Source organism: Elephantulus edwardii, unplaced genomic scaffold, assembly GCF_000299155.1.
Source record: "Elephantulus edwardii isolate Elephantulus edwardi_28Jun2011 unplaced genomic scaffold, EleEdw1.0 scaffold00029, whole genome shotgun sequence".
Classification (NCBI taxonomy): Eukaryota; Metazoa; Chordata; class Mammalia; order Macroscelidea; family Macroscelididae; genus Elephantulus; species Elephantulus edwardii.
Window position 1 is genome coordinate 2649753 of NW_006399779.1, and position 19947 is coordinate 2669699.

General features: G+C 36.6%; 1 protein-coding gene across 1 annotated transcript in view; it reads left to right on the plus strand.

The window, feature by feature from the left end:
* Positions 1-19947, plus strand: part of ANO3 (anoctamin 3) — a 376853-nt gene that overhangs the window by 135104 nt on the left and 221802 nt on the right. The window contains exon 4 of the mRNA XM_006883709.1: positions 17760-17881. Coding sequence (XP_006883771.1) covers positions 17760-17881 — 122 coding nt within the window. The remainder of the gene's footprint in view (positions 1-17759; positions 17882-19947) is intronic.

Genomic DNA, 19947 nt, shown 5'->3' on the forward strand with positions numbered 1-19947 from the left:
AAATTGGTTTTGGTCTTTTTAACATTCATATATCTGTAAATGTAACACATATTTCTGTAAATAGTGTTCAGGGTTAATATTTGAAAGTAGTTGATAATTATCTAGTGTTGAGAAAGACAGTAATATTGGGAGATTCTGCCCTAATTCATCATTAATATACTTAATGAAAATAATGTGCACACTTATTTTATTTTTGCAAACTGCACAGTTCCCACATGATTTAATTTCCCAAGTACACTATGTACATTATTTACATGAATAATTATATAAGAAATTATGGCAATTGTTATGCTTACTTTTCCTTATAATGTTGTTATCCTCATTCTGCCTCCTGATGTTAACACATAAAATCTGCTAGAGTTATTCAAGATTTACTTCCAGGTCTGTAACTTATGGATCTGCTCAATAAAGTCTTTAAACTAGGACTTTCTCACTTTTTAAATACTAGAAGTAAAATAGGTAAGCCAATTTTAAGTGTCACTATCCTAATGAAACCCCTGATTTTACCCTAAGAGAACAATAAAGCATGAGCTCATGATGGTGAAGCCAACCATGCCACATGGTGTACGCCGGAGACTCACATTACCTGCACAGTCAGATCACCTTGAAGTTTCGAAACTCTGAACCCCAGCTAGAGAATAGTCATTTTTATTGGTCCACAGAATGACTTAGCATCCATATTTTAAAATGTCCATGTTGTAAATGTAAACAGGATTAAGGATAAGGATTAAGAATTTGATCTAAAATTTTTATATTGTTTTCTCTTTAAGGATATCAGTATGATACTTTGATAATGTCTCTAACCTGAGCTCTGTTACTAATATTAGCATCTCAGGTGGCATTAAGTAAGTCATATTACAATGCTCCTTTCAGTGTGTGTCCCATAGAAAGGGTGTTGGTTTATTAAAGTTTTCCAGTTAAATCACCAGGATGCACTTCTTGGAAGAATCACAAGCAAGGTGCTCCTTAGAGGCAAAGATGGTGAAACTTTGACTCACAGACCAAAGTCCTCTTACTTGGAAAGGTGGAGGGTCACCATGAGGTGGATTAACACAATAATCGTAACAATGGGTTTGGGCATATCAGAGATTTCACGAGGATGGCCTGAGATAAAGTTAAGTTTCAGAACTTTTGTTCATAAGGTCTCTGTGAGCCATAGTAGGTTTGATGGCACCTAAAAAAGACAATTAAATAAAGAACAACGGCCAGAGAAGACTGAGCCTGGGAGAACTGCACCAGCAGGTGGATCAGCTCACATGTTGAGATGGAGCAGGATGCCTCTGCTGAAAACTTCATGCAGATCCAGTAAAAGTTACAGGAAGACATGCTTTAGACAGAGTAAGCCAAAAAGAGCCTACGGTCCTTCAGACAGGATATGGCCAATGCATCTCTGTCTTTTCTTGACCTTGGGTTTAAAGTGAATCTTTGCACAAAGAAATTGCCTTGAAGAAATTGGATGAGGAGGAAATCCAGGCCTAGATTCAAGAACAAAATTTCCCAATCAATGCAGATACATCAAAGCCTGACCTTATGATTGCTTCGCGGTACATATGTCAGCAGTATGAATATGTGGTTGTCAAAAACCTTTAGGAGGCTGAAGAATGGTGCACTGATTTCTCTGTGACTGCTAAACAGAACACGGGTGCCTTGTGCTTGGTGAAGCATGAATATAAAGAATATTAGAATCTAATGAGTACCAGCCTCTGACCTATAAAGTGGATATTCTGAAGGAAACTAATGAATCTCTAGAGCCCTAGGGGTGTGAAATGTGAGAGAACTTAGCAGCTAACTAATCAAGACCTTATTGGAAGTCTGCAGGATGAGATTCAGAACCTGAAGGAAGAAATAGCTCAACTCATCACCTTCTTGAATACATGCTGAATATTAAGATAGCCTTTGACATTGAGATTGCCCTCTATAGGAAGCTGTCAGTGGGCAAAGAGAGCTAGATTTTTCCAGCTATTCCAACTTTTTCTTCTCTGAATCTGAAGGAAACCAACCAACCAATCTGAAATGACTCATTCTGGCTGATACACAATCAAAAAGGATACCTCTGATTTATACAGTTGAAACTAAAGATGGAAAAGCATCAGTGAAACTTCTCTGCGTCATGATGACCTTGAGTGAAAATTGCACATATTTACTTCAGTTATTATCAGCAATATATTACTATTATTACCATCATCAAGAATTAAACAAATGAAATTCATATATTAAAGAAATGGATTTTTTTCAGTTTTTCAGAAGTATAATGTAGGTTGGGAATAAGTCCAAATTATTAAGATCTGACCATGCTAAAAGAATTAGAGAGAGAAAAAAATATTTTAAAAAAGAAGTAGAGAAAAATAGTTTACAACCTAATCTAGTTTGTGAAGAAACCTTATGCTAGAATACTTTTTTAAAGTATTTTAATACCAGGTGTCAGGATGGTTGAGTGATCTAAGGTGCCAGACTCAAGTTTCACTTCTACTGTTTGAGGACTCTGGTCTCTAATGGAGATATGGGTTCTAATCCCACTTCTGATAAAAAATATTTTAATACCTACACAACCTGGAGAGAATAACATTGATGAACGGGGCCTTCTGGATATTAAACCCCTATGTACATCAAAAAAATTTTCCAATAGGATGAAAAGAAAACCTACTGACTGGGAAAAATATTTGGCAATGACATCTCAGACAAGGGTCTTATAATGAAAGTATGCAGAATCTTATAGGACTTCCACACGAAAAAGATTGATCACTCAATTACAAAATGGATAAAAGACATGTAATGACTTTTCACAGAAGAAGACATATAGATGACCACTAGACAAATGAAGAAAAACCAGAATCACTAGCAATAAGAGAAATGCAAATCAAAACCACAATGAGATACCATCTCACCCCTGTATCAGTGGCAAGGTTTAGTAGAATGGCAAGCAATACATTTTGAAAAGAGTGTGGAAAGATTGGAATTCTCATACACTGTTGGTGGGATTTAAAATGGTATAAGCACTCTAAAAAGCAGTTTGGTATTTCCTCGAAAAGCTCAACATGGAAATTCTATATGACCTTAATATCCCACTGCTAGGAATACACCCAAAGGAAAATAGAACTGAGATACAGAAGGATATTTGTATGCAGATATTCATCACAGCATTATTTACAATAGTTGAGAAATGTAAACAGCTAAAATGTCCATCAATAAACAAATGAATTGAGAAATTGTGATACATTCATCTGATGAAATACTATGCATCACTCAGGAACATTTAGAAAAGTGCTATATAACATGGGAGGGGCTGGAGAGCATTATACTGAGTGAACTCAGTCTCGTAAGGACAAATACTGCATAAGACCATTATTGTAAAATTAGAAGAGTAACTAATAAGATGTGTATAAAAGTGCAAAGGTGTAAGGGGTATGGGCACAGGAAGCTGAGAGGAGGGTCACAGAGTTTGGTGGGTAGTGGGAGAGGGTAAAGGAATGAGTGAAGATCCATTGGTGACCTGAAAAGAAAGGTTAATGGAAGTATGGATTGATGGTGATTAATTTTATAAAACAGAATGTATGGGATAACAGTTGTATTAAATACAATGTGAATGAATGAATGTGTGAAACACAATGTACTTACACTTTGTATGCAAACCAATATATTTTTTTAAAGAAGGGGGGATTATTTTAATACCATTGTAACTGCTTTTTTCCTCAGAAAGTAGTACCTGACTAAATTGTCTCTGCTTCAGTTATTTTTTGGAAGAGAAAAAAACAAACCTGAAAAAAGCAACATGAAAATAGAAACTTTATGAATAACACTGTATCCTAGCATGATATAGTCGCAGGTGTTGAGTCTCTTCCTTGGAACTCAAAAAACTTAGGACGATCATGTTGCTACTGACTTACGGCTGAGCCTCTGCTTGAGTTTCCAAGAATGTGACTTGCACAGAAGGAGCTTGCACATTGATGTCTTTCAGAACCACCAAAAAGGCACAGCCTAGGGCTGAGCAGAGCAAGTTGCTATGGACTAGATGTCCAGAGCTCTATGGGGGTCTTGCTTCTAGGACAATCAGAATCTCATTAAGGAAGGAAGTTGCCTCATCAAAATTGTGTCTATCTTAATGACATGGATGAAGTAAAGCTTCTGAGACATTAACTTGTGTATTTGGCGTAACTGGAATTGAGGAGAAACAACTGTAAGCATTGATTAATAATTAGAACACAGAATGAACAAAATAGAAATCTAGATAAATCAAAAGTTGTCAAAAAATGAAATGAAATGCATAATGATTGATATCATAGGCATATGTGAGGTGAAATGAATATTGACCATTTTGAATCTGAAAATAATGTAGTTTAATATGCTGAGGATGACAGATTGAAGATAAATTACATCACTTTCACAGTCAAAAAGAACATTTTGGGATATATATTACAGTACAACTGTTGGGATAAATAATATCCATATGTCTACAAGTAAGACCAATTAATATGATTGTTATTCAGATTTATTCACAAACCACTAATGCCAAAAATGAAAACTGAGTATTTTTACCACCTCCAGCAGTCTGAATTTCATACTGAAGACTGGAATGTGGAAGTAGGAGGCAAAGAAGGCCCTGCAGTTGAAAATTATGGCCTTGACACTAAAAACATCACCTGCACTCACATAATAGATCAAAAAGCCATTGTCTGAAAGGAGCTAGGGAACACCACATGGTTTAAAGGCAAGAACATTGTGTGTCAAGACTGTATTCTTTCTCCTTATGTATTCAGTATGTATGCTGAATAAATTATATATAGAGCTGTACTCTATGAAGCAACTCTATGCAGCAACAGGATCAGAAGAAGACTCGTCAACAACCTGCATTATGCAGATGGCACATCTTACTGAAAGTGAGGAGAGTTTGAAACTATTGCTGCAGAAGGTTATCGACTACAGCCTTCAGTATGGATTCCATCTGAACATCAAGAAAACATAGGTACTCACCACTGGACCATAGGCAACATCATGAGAGATGGAGAAAGGATTGAAATTGTCAATGATGTCATCTCAGATCAATAATCAACACCTTTTGTACCAGTAGCCAAGAGATCAGGAGAACTATTGCACAAGTCCATTGTAAGGGACTTCTCCAAAATAATGAAGTACGTTGATGTCAATTTGAAGACCAAGGTGTGGCTGATTCAGGCCATGGTCTTTACAATCACTTGGTACAAATCTGAGAGATGGAAATGAATAGGAATGGTAGAAGAATTGATGCCTTTGAGGTATGATGTTAGAGAAGAGTACTGACTAGCCCATGGACTGCTAAAAAACAACACATTTGCCTTGGCAAAAGCACAGGAAGAGTGTTCCTTGAAGGCAAGATGGCAAAGTTTTATCTCTCATACTTTCGCTATTTTCCTAAAAGAGTCTATTCTTTAGAAAGATATTATACTTGGAAAGTAGGAAGGTCATCAAAAGGAATTAACAACTGACACAGTAACTGAAGCAATAGGCTCAGTGTGTCAGAGATGATGAGGATGGCAGAGGAGAGGACAGGATACAGGTCTGTTGTTTATAGGGTACTTGATTTGATGACATAGTGACTGTTGGAGTGGACTCGTGTGTCAGGAAGTGTGAGGATGGTGCAGGATAGAACTGGGTTCAGATCTTTTGTTCATAGAGTTGCTATTAGTCATACTCAACAGTGTCTAACAACAACAACAACAGTAACTTATTTACGGAAGATATTGGAATTTTGTTTTTTTGTTTGTTGGTTGGTTGGTTGGTGGTTTTTTCTGCAGGAGAAAGATGAACAGTCTCCCAGTTCAATTTAAAGTCTTGGTACACTGTTGAAGTTGTTATTATTGTTGTGTGCCATTGAGTTGGAACCAAACAATAGCTGACTCTGTAACAGGTTTTTGGAGGTAGTAAATCTCCCTCAGATCAGCTGGTGAATTTGAACCATGTGCTAAATCATCTATTACTTTTATGCAAATTCAAGATGAAGCTGAAGAAAATGAAAATAAATCCAAGAGAACAAAGGTAGGACTTTAAGTATATCTCACTTGGATTTAGAGTCTGGTGTTACTTAACACTAACAACAAAGACCAGAGGAGTTGTGGGATGATATCATGAAAATTGAGAACAAAAGGTCATTAAAAGAGTGGGGGGGAAGACCAAAATGGAAGTAAGGATGATGCTGAAATGTGTAAAAGGATGTAGAGTAGCTAAAGGTAATCAAGAACTAATATGATGGAAGGAAAATGTCTAAGGTGCACTGAAGGCATTGGTAAGAATTAAAATCCCAGGAATTAAAGAACTATCAATTGAAGTTTTCCAGTGAAGAGATATAGTCTGAAAATTGCCACTCACCTTTGCCAGGTAATTTGGAAGACCTGGTCAATCATCCAAAATAGATCTATACTTGTGTCCATTTCAATAAAAACTGATTTATTAGAATTTGAAAATTGCAGAACCATATCATTAATATCTCATAAAAATAAAATCTTGCTGAAGATTACTAAAAACTGAAGCAGTAAAGTGAGAGTCTTCCAGAAATTCAAGATGGATTCAGAAAATGCTGTGGAGGAAGGGTCATTATTGCTGATAATAGATGGATCTGAAAGCAGCAAATATCAGAAGGATGTTTACTATTGTGTTATTGACTATGCAAAGCAGTCAACTGTGTGGTTCATTATAAATTATGGATAATATTAATAAGAATAGGAATCCTAGAACACTTGATTAGTCTCCTGTGAAACCTACATAGACTGAGAAGTAGTCTTTTGAACATAAAAAGGAGCTACAGAATGATTTAATATAAAAAAAGAGCTGTATGAGGGTTGTGTCCTTTGATGGTAACTATTGAATCTGTAAACTGAGCAAATAAATAGAAAGTTGGATTACATGGAGAAGAATGTGACATCTGAAATTGAAGGAAGAATCATCAAAAACACTCAGTATACAGATGACTTTGCTTATTGAAAGTGAAGAGAACTTGAAGCATTTACTGAGGAAGATCAAATACTATAGCCTTTCAGCATGGATTACACCCTAATATTAAGAAAACCCCAAATTACTCACAACTGTACCAATACACAACATCATAGTAAATGAAAAGATTGTGGAAGAATTTTGCTAAAATGAAAAATTAGTAACCATGAAAGCAGAGGTTGAAAAAATCAAATTCCCCTACAACCAGAAGAGAATAAAATAGACAAAGGGTACCTTCTAAGAATTAAAAAATTATGCACATAAAAAAAGTCCAGAAGGAAAGCCACAGACTGGGGGGAAAAATATTTGGCAATGGCTTATCATATAAGAGACTTGCATCTAAAATTTATAGAATACTCCAGCACCTCAACAAGAAAAAGGTAAGCAACCCAATCACACAATGTTCAGGGGATATGAATAGACACTTCACCAAAGAAGACATGCAGGTAGCAAACAAACACATGAAGAAGTGTTCAAATTCCCTTGCTTTCAGAGGGATGTAAATCAAAACGACTCTGAGATATCATCTCACCCCAGAAACAATTGCAAAGTTCAACAGGGCAGCAAACAACAAATGCAAAGTTGTGGAGGGATTGGAACTTTTATTCACTGCTGATAAATGTAAATAGTACATTTATATGTAAAATGGACTATAAAGTGGTATAGTTACTATGGAAGGTAGTCTGGCATTTCCTCAAAAAGTTGGAAAGAGAAATACCATTTGACCCAGGAATTCCACCTCTGAGAATATACCCTAAAAAATCAGAGCCACAACTCACACAGATGTATGCACACCCATGTTTATGGCCACAATATTCACAATAGCAAAGAGATAGAAGCAATCCAAATGCCCACCAGCAAATGAATGGATAGAAAAACGATGGTACATTCAAACAATGGAATGTTAGGAAACTTGAAAAACAATGAACTCATAAAAGGTAACACAACATGGGGATCCTGAAGGACATTATGCTGAGTGAAATATCTAAGTCACAAATACTGCATAACACCTCTGTAGGTATGGGGTTTAGGGTTCAGGGTTTGGGGTTTAGGGAGAGACTAGGAAAAGAATGGACAGATAATTAATACTGCATTAGAACTCATAAGGGGAAGAATTGTCTGAAAGGACTATTTGATTATACGTTATATGTAGGAGAACAATCTGAAACAAGGGGTGTATTGTGGAGTGGGCTGAGGAAGCTGAGGAGGAGATAAAAGGTAAAACAATGAGTGTTTTTATTTAAATCAAATATAAATTAAAAAAAGATCATCTGGCTTATAGGGTAAAAAATAAAAAGATTATTGTTTTTGTTCTTGTTGATTACCATCGAGTTAAGCACAACTCATAGCGACCTTATGTACAAAAGACCTGAACCCTGTTCTTTAACTATCATTGTTTCTCTAATTTCATAGAGTTTTCAGAGGCATGTTGTTTAGGAATTGGATGCCACTCCTGCTTCCAAACCTGTCTTAATCTGGGAGATCTAACAAACACTGTACACCGTGGATAACCATTAAGGCATTTGACACACCAGTGATACAGGGTTCAGCATCACAGCAACCCCAGGTTACCTCTGTACAGCAAATTGACAGACCAGTACTGTACCACTTAGAAGAATTTCCCTCCAAAATATAACAACATAAGGTGTGAGGGCCACAGTCCCTTGAGCCTGACAGGATTTTAAATAAAAAGACCCTCCATCAGGTACTGTTGACTCTAACAAGAGGCTTAAAAAATACCCCCCAAAACAAACAAGCAAAAAACACAACAACCTCAAAACCAAACAAACATTATACAACATATAATTTGTTGTTGTGTTATTGTTGTTGTGTGCCATAAAGTTGCCTGATCAGAGCAACCCTATGTACAGCAGCTCTGAACTCTTCTCTATCCTGAGCCAGTCTCACTAATTCTGACACACAGAGCCCCATTGCTCCTTTTACTGTGTTAATCCATCTCCTCTGGGGTCTTCCTCTTCCGTGCAATCTCTCCACTCTTCTGAGCCTGATGTCCTTCTCCAAGGACCAGTCTCTCCTGGCCATGTGCCCAAATTATGTGAGACAGAGCTTCAAAATCCTAACCTCCAAGGAGAAATTTGGTTTCACCCTCTCCAAGACAGATCTATTTGTTTTCTTGGCAGTTCATGGTATGCTCAAGACTCTTCTCTGGAACCACAACTCTAAGGTATCAATTCTTCTATCATCCTTAATTGTTGTACAGCTCTCTGAATCATACCAAGTAATTGAGAAGACCATGACCTATGTTAGGTTCGTCTTAGTCTCTAGATTGACATTGTTGCTTTTCAGTACCTTTGGAGAGGTCCTTGACAGCACATTTTCCCCAGTGCTACTCATCTTTTGATTTCCTGACTGCTGGTGTTAAGAGTGTTGATTGTTGAGCTGAGCAAGCTGTAATTTTAAACAACCTCATCTCTTTTCCTTCTAACGTGGTGCTGCCAATTTTGGTTAGAATCTGTCTTCTTGATGTTGAATTTCAATCCTTATTGAAGACGATAGTCCTTGACCTTCTGAGTATTAATTAAATGTATGATGGGCCACCAAATTACAAACAAATATGTTTTGGAAGAAGCACAGCCAACATGTTCCTTAGAAGCAAAGATAGGGAACTTTTGTCTCATATACCTAGACATATTAGGAGAGACCAGTGCCTGGAAAGGGACGTAAATTCTTGATAAGGAAGAAGATAAGTAGCAAGGTAGATTCTCAAGGAGAAGCTCTGGCATAGTGGTTGCAGTAATGAACTCAAACAGAACAATGACTGTGAAGATGACTTTGAGCTGGGTACTGTTATTTTCTCATACATAGGATCAAAACTACCTGAATAGACCTTAACAAAAAAAAAAAAAAACAGTGTCTCATTTTCTGATAGCTTATTACCTCAAACTGATTATTACTTTTAGCAGCCGTAGCTCCATATTTGTTTTCTCATCACTTCGCTGTATCTCATTCTTTTTATCTACTTGACTGCTGTTTTTTATAGGTCCACACATTGTATCTCTTTAACATCCTAGAGCATCAGTTTATTATTCTCTCAAGTTAGAGAGCATCTCAGTTTCTGAAAGGCTGCAAACAGGCACACACAATGTGCTAGCTTCACTTGTAGTGAAGGTGAGAATGAATTTATAGTTGACAACGGGATCAGTAAGCGTCCCCGGAAACCATCTGGATTGAACACCTGGCTGGGGATTACTTTACTAGAATCATCTGCATATTTATGATACGGATGCTTTTATCCATTTTGAGAAGAAATCAAGCAAAACAACATTAACTATATTGAGGGTAATTAAATATAATATGGATAATTAAGCAATGTGTGTTTTCTTTAAAATGTGAAAGTACATACCCTCATTGGTTTTAGAGTGTTGATTACCAGCTTCTAGCATCTAGTTGATTGTTGAATGGATGTTTCCAAGTGTCAATAGGTTCTGCTACAATTTTTGGAACCTGAATAATGCATTTGATTAAGAGTTTTTTGTTTTTGGGGTTTTTTTTCCTTCATGGGACTGTTTGAGTTGCCTTGTGACATTAACATTATCACAAAAATTAACTGTAGGCAGTCAGTGTTTTCTTGAAAGGTAAAAGTTTCCATTGGTCAGCATAAGGGATTACTACTGATCCAGTCTGGGATTTTTCCTAAGATTTTCACTAACATATTTCCTAGTGTATCATGGGAGGGAGAAGTGTTGGAGAGGGATGTCATGCTTTGGAGGGTGGAGGGACAGCACAAGAGAGGAAGACCCTCCATGAAATGGATTGATTCGGCGATTGGGGTAATGGGGGTAAGTGTGTCAGAGACAATAAGTTTGCCTCAGGATAGAGCAGGGTTTAGGGCTATCGTACATAGGGTCACTATGAGTCACAGGTAACTCAGTGGCACATAACAACAATAACCACATCATGGATGAAGTGCTATTTTCCAAGTTTGTTGATTGTATCTCCTTTCTTATAGTTCTTGACTGTGTAAATAGAATTTTACTTAACCTCTCTAAACCTCAGTGATCTCATTTGTAAACTAACCCTAGTTTTGCAATTTGCTAGGTAAATAAATGGAAAGTTCTAACTCCATCATTCCTTCTAACAAACAGTACATAGAACTGAACAAGTAAAAATAAAACACAAAAAAACTATTGAGCTCATTTGACTCATAGTGATTCTATAATATATGGTTTTCAAGAGTTTAATCCTTGTTGAAGAAGCCTTGGTGGCACAGTGGTTAGCCATTCAGCAAGTTCAAGGTCAATGGTGGGATGCTAACAAAGAGTTTGGTGGTTGAACTCCACCAGCTGCCCTGTGGGGGAAAGGTGAGCAGTCTCTTGGAAGCACATACAACCTGAGGAACCTGATGTGAGGTCAGATGTGAGTCAGACTCATCGTAATAGCAGTGGCATTTGGAGGTCTTAAAGATGTGGCCCCACCCCTCTGGGCCACTGCTAAACCATTCCCTCACTCGCTGTGCTGTAGGCAAACCCAGGCCCTGTGTTCTTTGTGCTCCTTGTTCTTACTAATCTCCCACACCCCCCAGCCCTGCACAGAAATGTAGCAGGTTCACACCTCATTCACTTTCTAGCCTTTAATCTTAATTTCTTTTTCTTCTGATACTTGAGTGTCCCTAAATTGTGATGTAGTAGAACTCTCCCATAATATTTTGTTTGCTGTAATCTCTATGGAAATAGACCCTGGTGGTGTAGTGTATAATGTGTTGGACTGTTAACTGAAAAGTCTGTGGTTCAAATCCATTAGCTACTCAGTAGAGAAAAGATAGGCAGTCTCCTTTGGTGAAGATTAACAGCAGTGAAAACCCATAGGATGGTTGCCAGGACACAGAATTTATTGGGCAGTCGTGTTTAGGGCTTTTTGGTGGGTTTTATTTTTCTTTCTTTGTTTTTAATCTTCATGGAAGCAGATAACCAGACCCTTCTCCTGAGGAGCCGCTGTGTAGGTTTGAATTGACAAATTTTTATGAGTAGCAGAGAACTTAAACATTATGACTCTTTTCATAATACTTGCTATTACCTAAAATTTAATTACTACTCTCATTCTTCCTGTTACCAGACAGTAGAGATTTTGTCAATTTTTATCCTCATTTGTAACCCTAGAGTAAAGAAAGGTACCTGGTACATAGTTGGTACTCAAGTATTTGTGAGATACTACAAAGACAGACAAATAAGTAAAATTCAAACTAGATATCAACATGCATACATCTTTGGAAAGTCTGCTGTAGAATCTGTGTGTGACTTTGCTCTCTCTCTGATGTCATCAATGACTGTGATTTTTTTGTTCTTTACCTGAGAGGAATCACTTCTTTAATTTTCTTTCTGAAAGGCTAATCTGATAACATTTCTTATGGGGGGAATTTAAATACCTAAAAGTTATTCTTTCTAACAAAAAGATGTTTCATATCTGCTCTAACATTCCAAGGTATTTATATGTTCCCTCATTCTTATTACTATCTTTCTCATTTCTGTAGAGTCAGAACAGACTCATAAGTGACCCTCTAGTGGGTTTTTCAAGGTTGTGAATCACATAGGAGATTTCCCATCTTTCTCCCTTGGGATGTCTGGTGGATTTGAACTGCTAGAGTCACTTGGCCTTTAGATTTACTGCATAGCTCCCTGTGAACGTTCCCTCCCTATTCATATAATGCACTTTGAATTTAGCTGCAGCTGCAGTAAGTTCACTAGATAATAATAACAACAGGTGGCAGTTGTGAGGTTGGTACAGGATTAGCCATTGTTCTGTTCTGTTGTGTGCGGGGTCTCTGAGTTAGAGTCAATTCTACAGTACCTAACAGCAACAAGCATATTACCAAGCACATCCTATTTACTCAATGATAAGTAGATCACTAGATATTGCATGAATGTAGGTAAAAATGTAAGAGAACACTGAAACAATAACAAGGATGTTTATTTGCAGGATTTGCCTAGTTATGGCATTGATTGGGTACAACTCCATCCAGATTTTGAGAGGTAGGACTTTAAGAGAACAATGACACAATTACCAAGAAGATGCCAATAAAGACATGGCAAAGAAGTAATAAGATTAGATCTGCATTATCACTGTATTCTAAACACTGAGTAATCTATAGAAGAAAAAGATTGATTCTTCTTATGAAACATTTTTTGAATCATGTCATTTGAGAATTTCCAGTTTCATGAATCAACTATGACACATATTATCTGTGAATATGCTGTTGCTGCTTCTTTTTCTGATTTATCTTGTTGTTGCTATGTGCCATCAAGTCACCTGCAACTCCTAGCAATCCTATGTACATCAGCTCTGAAACCTGAGCCAATCTCATCTTTTCTGACCAACCTAATCTCATTGCTCCAGTCACTGAGTCAATCTATCTCATCCTGGGTCTTTCTCTGCTGTGCTGTCCCTCCACCCTTCCACACATGATGTCCTTCTCCTAGGACTGGTTCTTCCTGGCCATGTGCTCAGAGATAGAGTCTCAAAATCCTTGCCTCTAAGGAGCAGCTTAATGTCACCCTCTCCAGGACAGACCTGTTTGTTCTCCTGGCAGTCCACGATATATTCAACACTCCTCTCCAGCACCACAACACGAAGGCATCAATTCTCCTATGGATGATTTGTCTTATAGAGATATTAAAGTTACTCTTTGATTCATCCTTATAAACACTATTTTAAACTTGAATTTTAACTCAGAACCTTTAGTGTAAGGTTCAAATTGCAAACCCTGACTCTGAGAACTAACATAAACCCAGAGCGACTTAGAGGGTGATTACTTTGATATGTGTGTAAATATATACAGGCATATGTATTGTGTAACACATGATATTACCACAATGCTCAAATCACATAATGTCCTATTTATGTAGAGGAACATTGAAAAAGAGCACAATCTCCAACAGACTCAATTGACCCCGTGGCTACAGCAATGGGCTCAGATGTAGAAACAATTCCGAGAATGGGCCAAGATAGGCAGTGCTTCCTTCTGTTGTACACACAATTGCTATGAATTGGAACTGGCCTGGTACCACCTAACAACAAGTTCATGAATGTTGTGTACATGTTTTTGTGTGAAATTTCTCAGAAATGTTAAAATTCAATGGCATATACTTAATAGTAAGTAACCTAATTCAACTGGAATGGGGAGCTGTTCAGAGGTAGGATAATAGCTGACCCTCCAACAGGTTTTCAGAAGCAGTTAATCGGATGGGTGGAGATTGCCTGTGATGATAGTGGATTCAAATCACAGGCCTTTGGGTTGGTAGCAACATTCTTTCCCATGAGGCTGATTGTTAATGATTATTATTGTTCCTGCGTACTTTGGCGTCGAGTAGGACTCATAGCAAGCCTATGAACAACAGATCTAAGTTCTATTCTATCCTGTACCACCCTCATCATCTCTGACATGCTTGCACCCATTGTTTCAGTCACCGTGCCAATCTATCTCTATAAGGGTCTTTCTCTCTTTTGATGACTTTCTACCCTTTCCAAAGAATGTGTTGGTGGTGGCGATATGTGCCATCAAGTCTAGTATAATTAATAGCAACCCCATAAACAAACGGTTTGAACTCTGTTCTATCCTGTGCCATCCTCACACTTCCTGACACACAAGAGCCCATTGCAGCAGTGACTGTGACAATCTGCTTGCATAACAGTCCACTTTCATAACAAGTGATTGATAAAATCTTGGCTTGAATCAGGCACACCTTAGTCTTTGAACTGACATTGTTGTTCCTCAGTAAGTTGGCTAATTCCTTTCCAGCAGACTCTCTCAGTACATCTTTTGCTTTTTTTTTTTAAACTATTGGTACCAAGGTTTTTGATCATGGATTCAAGTAAAATGAAATAATTGACAATTCAAATCTTTTCTGCATCTATCATAATGCACCCTATTGGCCCTGTGTGAAAATTTTTGTCTTCTTGATATTGAGATGTAACCTATATCAAAGGCAGTAATCTTGGATATTTTCAGAAAACATTTCAAATTCTCTTCACTCTCAACAAGGAAGGTCTTACTATCTACATGATTCAGGTTGTTGATAAGTCTTCCTCCAATCTTGGTGCCATTTTTTTATTCATAGAATCCAGCTTTTAGTTATTTGCTCAACATACAGATAGAATAGGTATGGAGAATAGTTACAGGTCTGGTGTGTACCTTTTTATTCATTTATTTTTTTTAACCATGCATCAGCTTCTTGTTCTCTGTAGAGGTTTCATATGAGCATAGATTCTCATTCATAGAGACCTTACATAAAATACCCATTTAGGAAAGTGTCTTCTATAAAACAGTTGTTCCAAAATCACAAGTTGATAGATTCTTTGTAGATGGTTTAACAGATTTACTCCAAAGTTTTAGTTCATTTCTAATTCATTGAATAGTCCAAGGTAAGCAAACTCAGGCATGGCCACATTTCAACCTCAAGACAACAAAAGCCCTTACCACTGGACCAATGAATAACATCATGATAGATGAAATAAGACCAAAGTTGTCAACTATTTCATCATTTATTTGGATCTACAATCAACACCCTTGGTAGCAGCAGTCAAGAAATGGAAACACATGTTGCTTTGAGAAAATCTGTTGCAAAGACCTCTTCAAAGTGTTAAAAGAGCAAATATGTATGGTTAAAAACTAAGATGTATCTGATGCAAGACTAGGTATTTCTATGCCTCCTATGCATCTGAAAGTTGGTTAATGAATACAATAAGAAATATCAAAAAACTATTGCCTTTGAATTGTGGTTTTGGAGAAGAGTACTGAATTATGATAGGAATAAGAACAACAAACACATCTGGGTTTAAAGAAGAGCAACTCGATTGTCCTTAAAGGCAAGAAGGTGACAGCCAATCTCACATATTTTGAGCATGTCAGAAAGCTCCACTGCTTATAAAAAAATCCAAAACCTAATACTGAGACAAATGGATGGACAGAGAAAGAGAGGAATGCACTTACAGAGATGGGTTGACACAGTGACTATAATAATGGACTTGAACTTATCACTTATTTGAGATCCTGATGGTAGGGCAAAGTTCAGATCTATTGTTCAGAGTGTTACTGTAAGTCATTATCAACTTGACAAACCTAACAACAATTTAAAAAAATTACTGTGTGCGTGTATAAAAGTTTAAGAAACGTGCTTTTCATTTTTTCTAATACTTAGATAATTGTACTCTTGAAAGTACTATGTATAGTTGTTACTGTCATTTTTTATAATTTTATTTTATTAACTTTAATGAACATTTACAAAGATTTTGGATTTTAATTATTCATTCATTGTTGCATTTTTCTCCCTGCCCACCCCTCCCCCCAGCTGGCTCTTTGCTTTGAAAAAGAAAAGAAAAATTCCTTCATTGGTATACAATCCACCCCCTCATTGTCCCGAGTACACACCACTATGCAACCTTCATTCTGGACTCTTGTCATAACCATAAGACCCAATCATATATCATTTTAAAACTGTTCTCTCCCTCATCTGTTTCAATGCAGTATACATGATTTATCCAATTTTTCTCAGTCTCATCCCAACACTGATGTCAGTCCTGTTCTACAACAGTGGCACTATGCAGTATTTGTCCTTTTGTGACTGAGATATTTCACTCACTTTAATACATATTAACAGTTTCCATAAAATATCTCATTCTAATACATTAGGCTTATTTTTAAAATGCTCAATATATATAAATCATTAATTCAAATGTCCGTTTTCATAAATGTGACAAGAGTATGTCAACAAGTCTTCGCTATGTATATACCACTAAGTATTTTTCATTTGATCATAGAAACCTGGATTATAAAGTCTTCATTATTCATATATTATCTTATGTGTGGTTTTTTATTGCTATGTCTTACCCATTTAAAAAACTTTCTAGTGGTAGTCACCTGATACCTTCTATTAGATTTCAGTTCCCTATGATCCTCTGTTGGGTTTCTGAGTCTATAAATTTTAAGAGAAGCAAATTGGTTCATACTTATCTGTCAGAAAAGAAAAAACTGGTGGATTAAAACAACTGACCTTTAGGTCACTACACCAGCAGGAGTCCTTATTCTAGTGATTGTTGTTGTTTGCCATCAAGTAAGAGTCGACTCTCAACTCGTAGCTGACCCTTCAGAGGGTTTTCAGAGGCAATGAACTGCATGGGAAAAGATAGCTCTCACTGTTCACATCTTTGCCCCTCATTACAATTGTAAAGTTTTATTTCCGTTTTCTAATTTTTAACTTTCTTATATTGCTTTCTACCATATAATTCGGATAATAGGGGTAAGATTGTCAGAGACAGCTTAGCACAGGATAGAACAGGGTTCAGAGCTATTGTACATAGGGTAGCTATGAGTCACAAGCAACTCAATGGCACATAACAGCACCATCACCATTTGTTTAAGGTCCTTCAGATTTCTCACACACTTTAATCATGTCTAAAGTTTTCCAATTTTTAAAGGGTAAAAATTCCTCTTAATCAATGCACTTATTTATTTAGCAAGTAAATCATGGTAGTATGTTCAACATTTTAAGAAGGTATTAAGTTTGCTTTCCAAAAGCTTAAATGTATTAGGAGAATTCATGTAATTCTTGTGAAAATCACTAGCTAGCTACGTGAGACCCAGCAGTGTCAGCATTGGCACATCAACAGACAGGATTCCTGTTATAATATTATGTGCTTTTTATTATTAGATGAGGCCATCAAGTAAAATCTGTGCTCAGCTAAATGTTTAGAAAACATGAAAAAACAGAGATCAGTAGGCTTAAAACAGAGAAAAGAAAAGAAAGATAAATGTGGGTTTAACATTCTCTCTTTTTTTTTCCTCCTAGCTCTAGGGAAAGATAAAGACTACATGGATGAATCAGAACACGCTAATTACGATCGATCTCGGCTCATTAAAGACTCTGTTTTAAAAGTTAAATCTGAACCCAAGCCAAAACTATTATCAAAGGTAATGGAAAAAAACTATTAATAAGTTATTTAAACTATATTATTTATATAAACTTTTAAAACTTCTGAAATATTGTTAATATTAACCTACTTAATTGCTTTTGTCCTGGGTTATACAAGAGAACTCATCTGGAAAGATTCAAAATGGAAAAGTTATGTGAAGACACAATTGTCATTTATTTAATAAAAATAATTTTTAAACATTTAATATGAAGTATAAAACTATTCAGTGATATATTCTATGGAGACAATTCCTTTTCAAATCTATAAAAGACAACATAGTTTAAGGAGAATGTAGATTTTAGTATCAAATGGACCAGGATTTCAATTCCATTTTTGTAAGGAACTAGTTTTGACAACTTGAGCATGTTAGTTAAATTCACTTAGCTTTGGTTTTCTAATCTGTAAAGTAAAAGCTATCTTTTACATTTCACAAAAATTTTTGAATATTAAATGAAATGAACGTGTGAAAATATCTAGTGAGTGGTAAAGGCTATTATGACAACTTATTTTAACTTAGTGTTAATGAGTATTTCACTGAAACTATAGTCTTAAAACAAATAAGCAATTGCTTTAACTGAAGGTTAGTTTTATAAATGCCTGTATCAGAGAATACTAGCATCTCCCAAACAAAATGTTTTGTATGCTATTCAAATCATTTGTATGTGGTCATGCAAACCCAGGTACCCAAACAATACTGTTTCCTTTTATATTTACAGATGTGACAGATCTATATTCTCTTTTTTTATGTTTTATTTTTTTATACTTGCTTATTTTAAATTTTATACTGGTTTATTTACAAGTTCAAACGGATTGTTTTTCACACTGGATCTTTCTCATTTCCTTCAAACCCCCCTCAACAATTTGTACGACCCTATGACTAACCCCTTTCTCACCCCCCCATCATCACTCCTCTGCTTCCACACCCTCCTTGCATCTTCATACACATTCTATATTAATGGTTTTATACAAATGGTCTCCAGTTCCTCCCAAGTTAAATAGTAATTTACAAAATTACTGCTCCTGAGTGCTGTATAGTATTCCATGGTGTGAATGTACCATCATTTCTCAATCCATTTGTTTGTGGTTGAACATTTGGGCTGTTTCCATGTTCTTACAATGGTGAAGAATGGTTCTGTAAACGCTGGTGTCCAAGTCTCCATTTGAGCTTCAGTTCTCATTTTCTCAAATTACATTCCAAGCAGTGGGATAGCTGGGTCATTTGGAATTTCTATGTTCAGCCTTTGAGAAAGCGCCAAACTCTTTTTTTTCTAATGATATTGTGCTCACTTTCCCCCCCTATTGTTCAGATTGTAAAAATCTCTTGTAGAAAAAAGATTTGTATAGTCAATACAGTTAAGCACCAGAAATGGCTTTTCTTTCAGCTGTCATTTCATTGATAATAATATCCTTTGAAACACATTTGTGTTCTTTTGGTTTGTCTTGGATTAATTTTATAAATCCCATTTATCACAGATGAATGAGTGAATTCTTGGGCTTTCTTGCACATTAGGGATCTTATTTGTTAACTCTTCTCTGTCTACTTGTTCCTTTTTGATCAACGTAATGGGAGATTAGAGAACCCCTACTACATGTATAACATTGCTTTAAATTAATCTAGAGGAAGGAGACTTAAAAGAGAAATGGAGAATAAGCAGGGATACTCTTCAAGGTATGTTGTTGTTGTTATGTGCCGTGAACTTGCTAGCAACTCACAGCGACTCTATGTACAACAGCCCTACACTGTACTCTGTCCTGTGTCAATCACTGTCTCTGACAATCCCATCCCAATTACCCCAGTCACTGAATCAATCCACCTCATAGATGGCCTTCCCCTGTTGTGCCGTCCCTCCACGCTACCAAGCATGATGTCCCTCTCCAAGGTCCGGTCCCTCCCTACAACATGTCCAAAATACGTTAGACGGAGCCTCAGAATGCCTTGCCTCCAAGGAGCAGCCCGGTTTAACCCTTTCCAGGTGTTTTCCTAGCAGTCCATGGTACCCTCAATACTCTTCTCCAGCACCACAGCTCAAAGGCATCAATTCTCCTTCTATCCTCCTTAGTCAT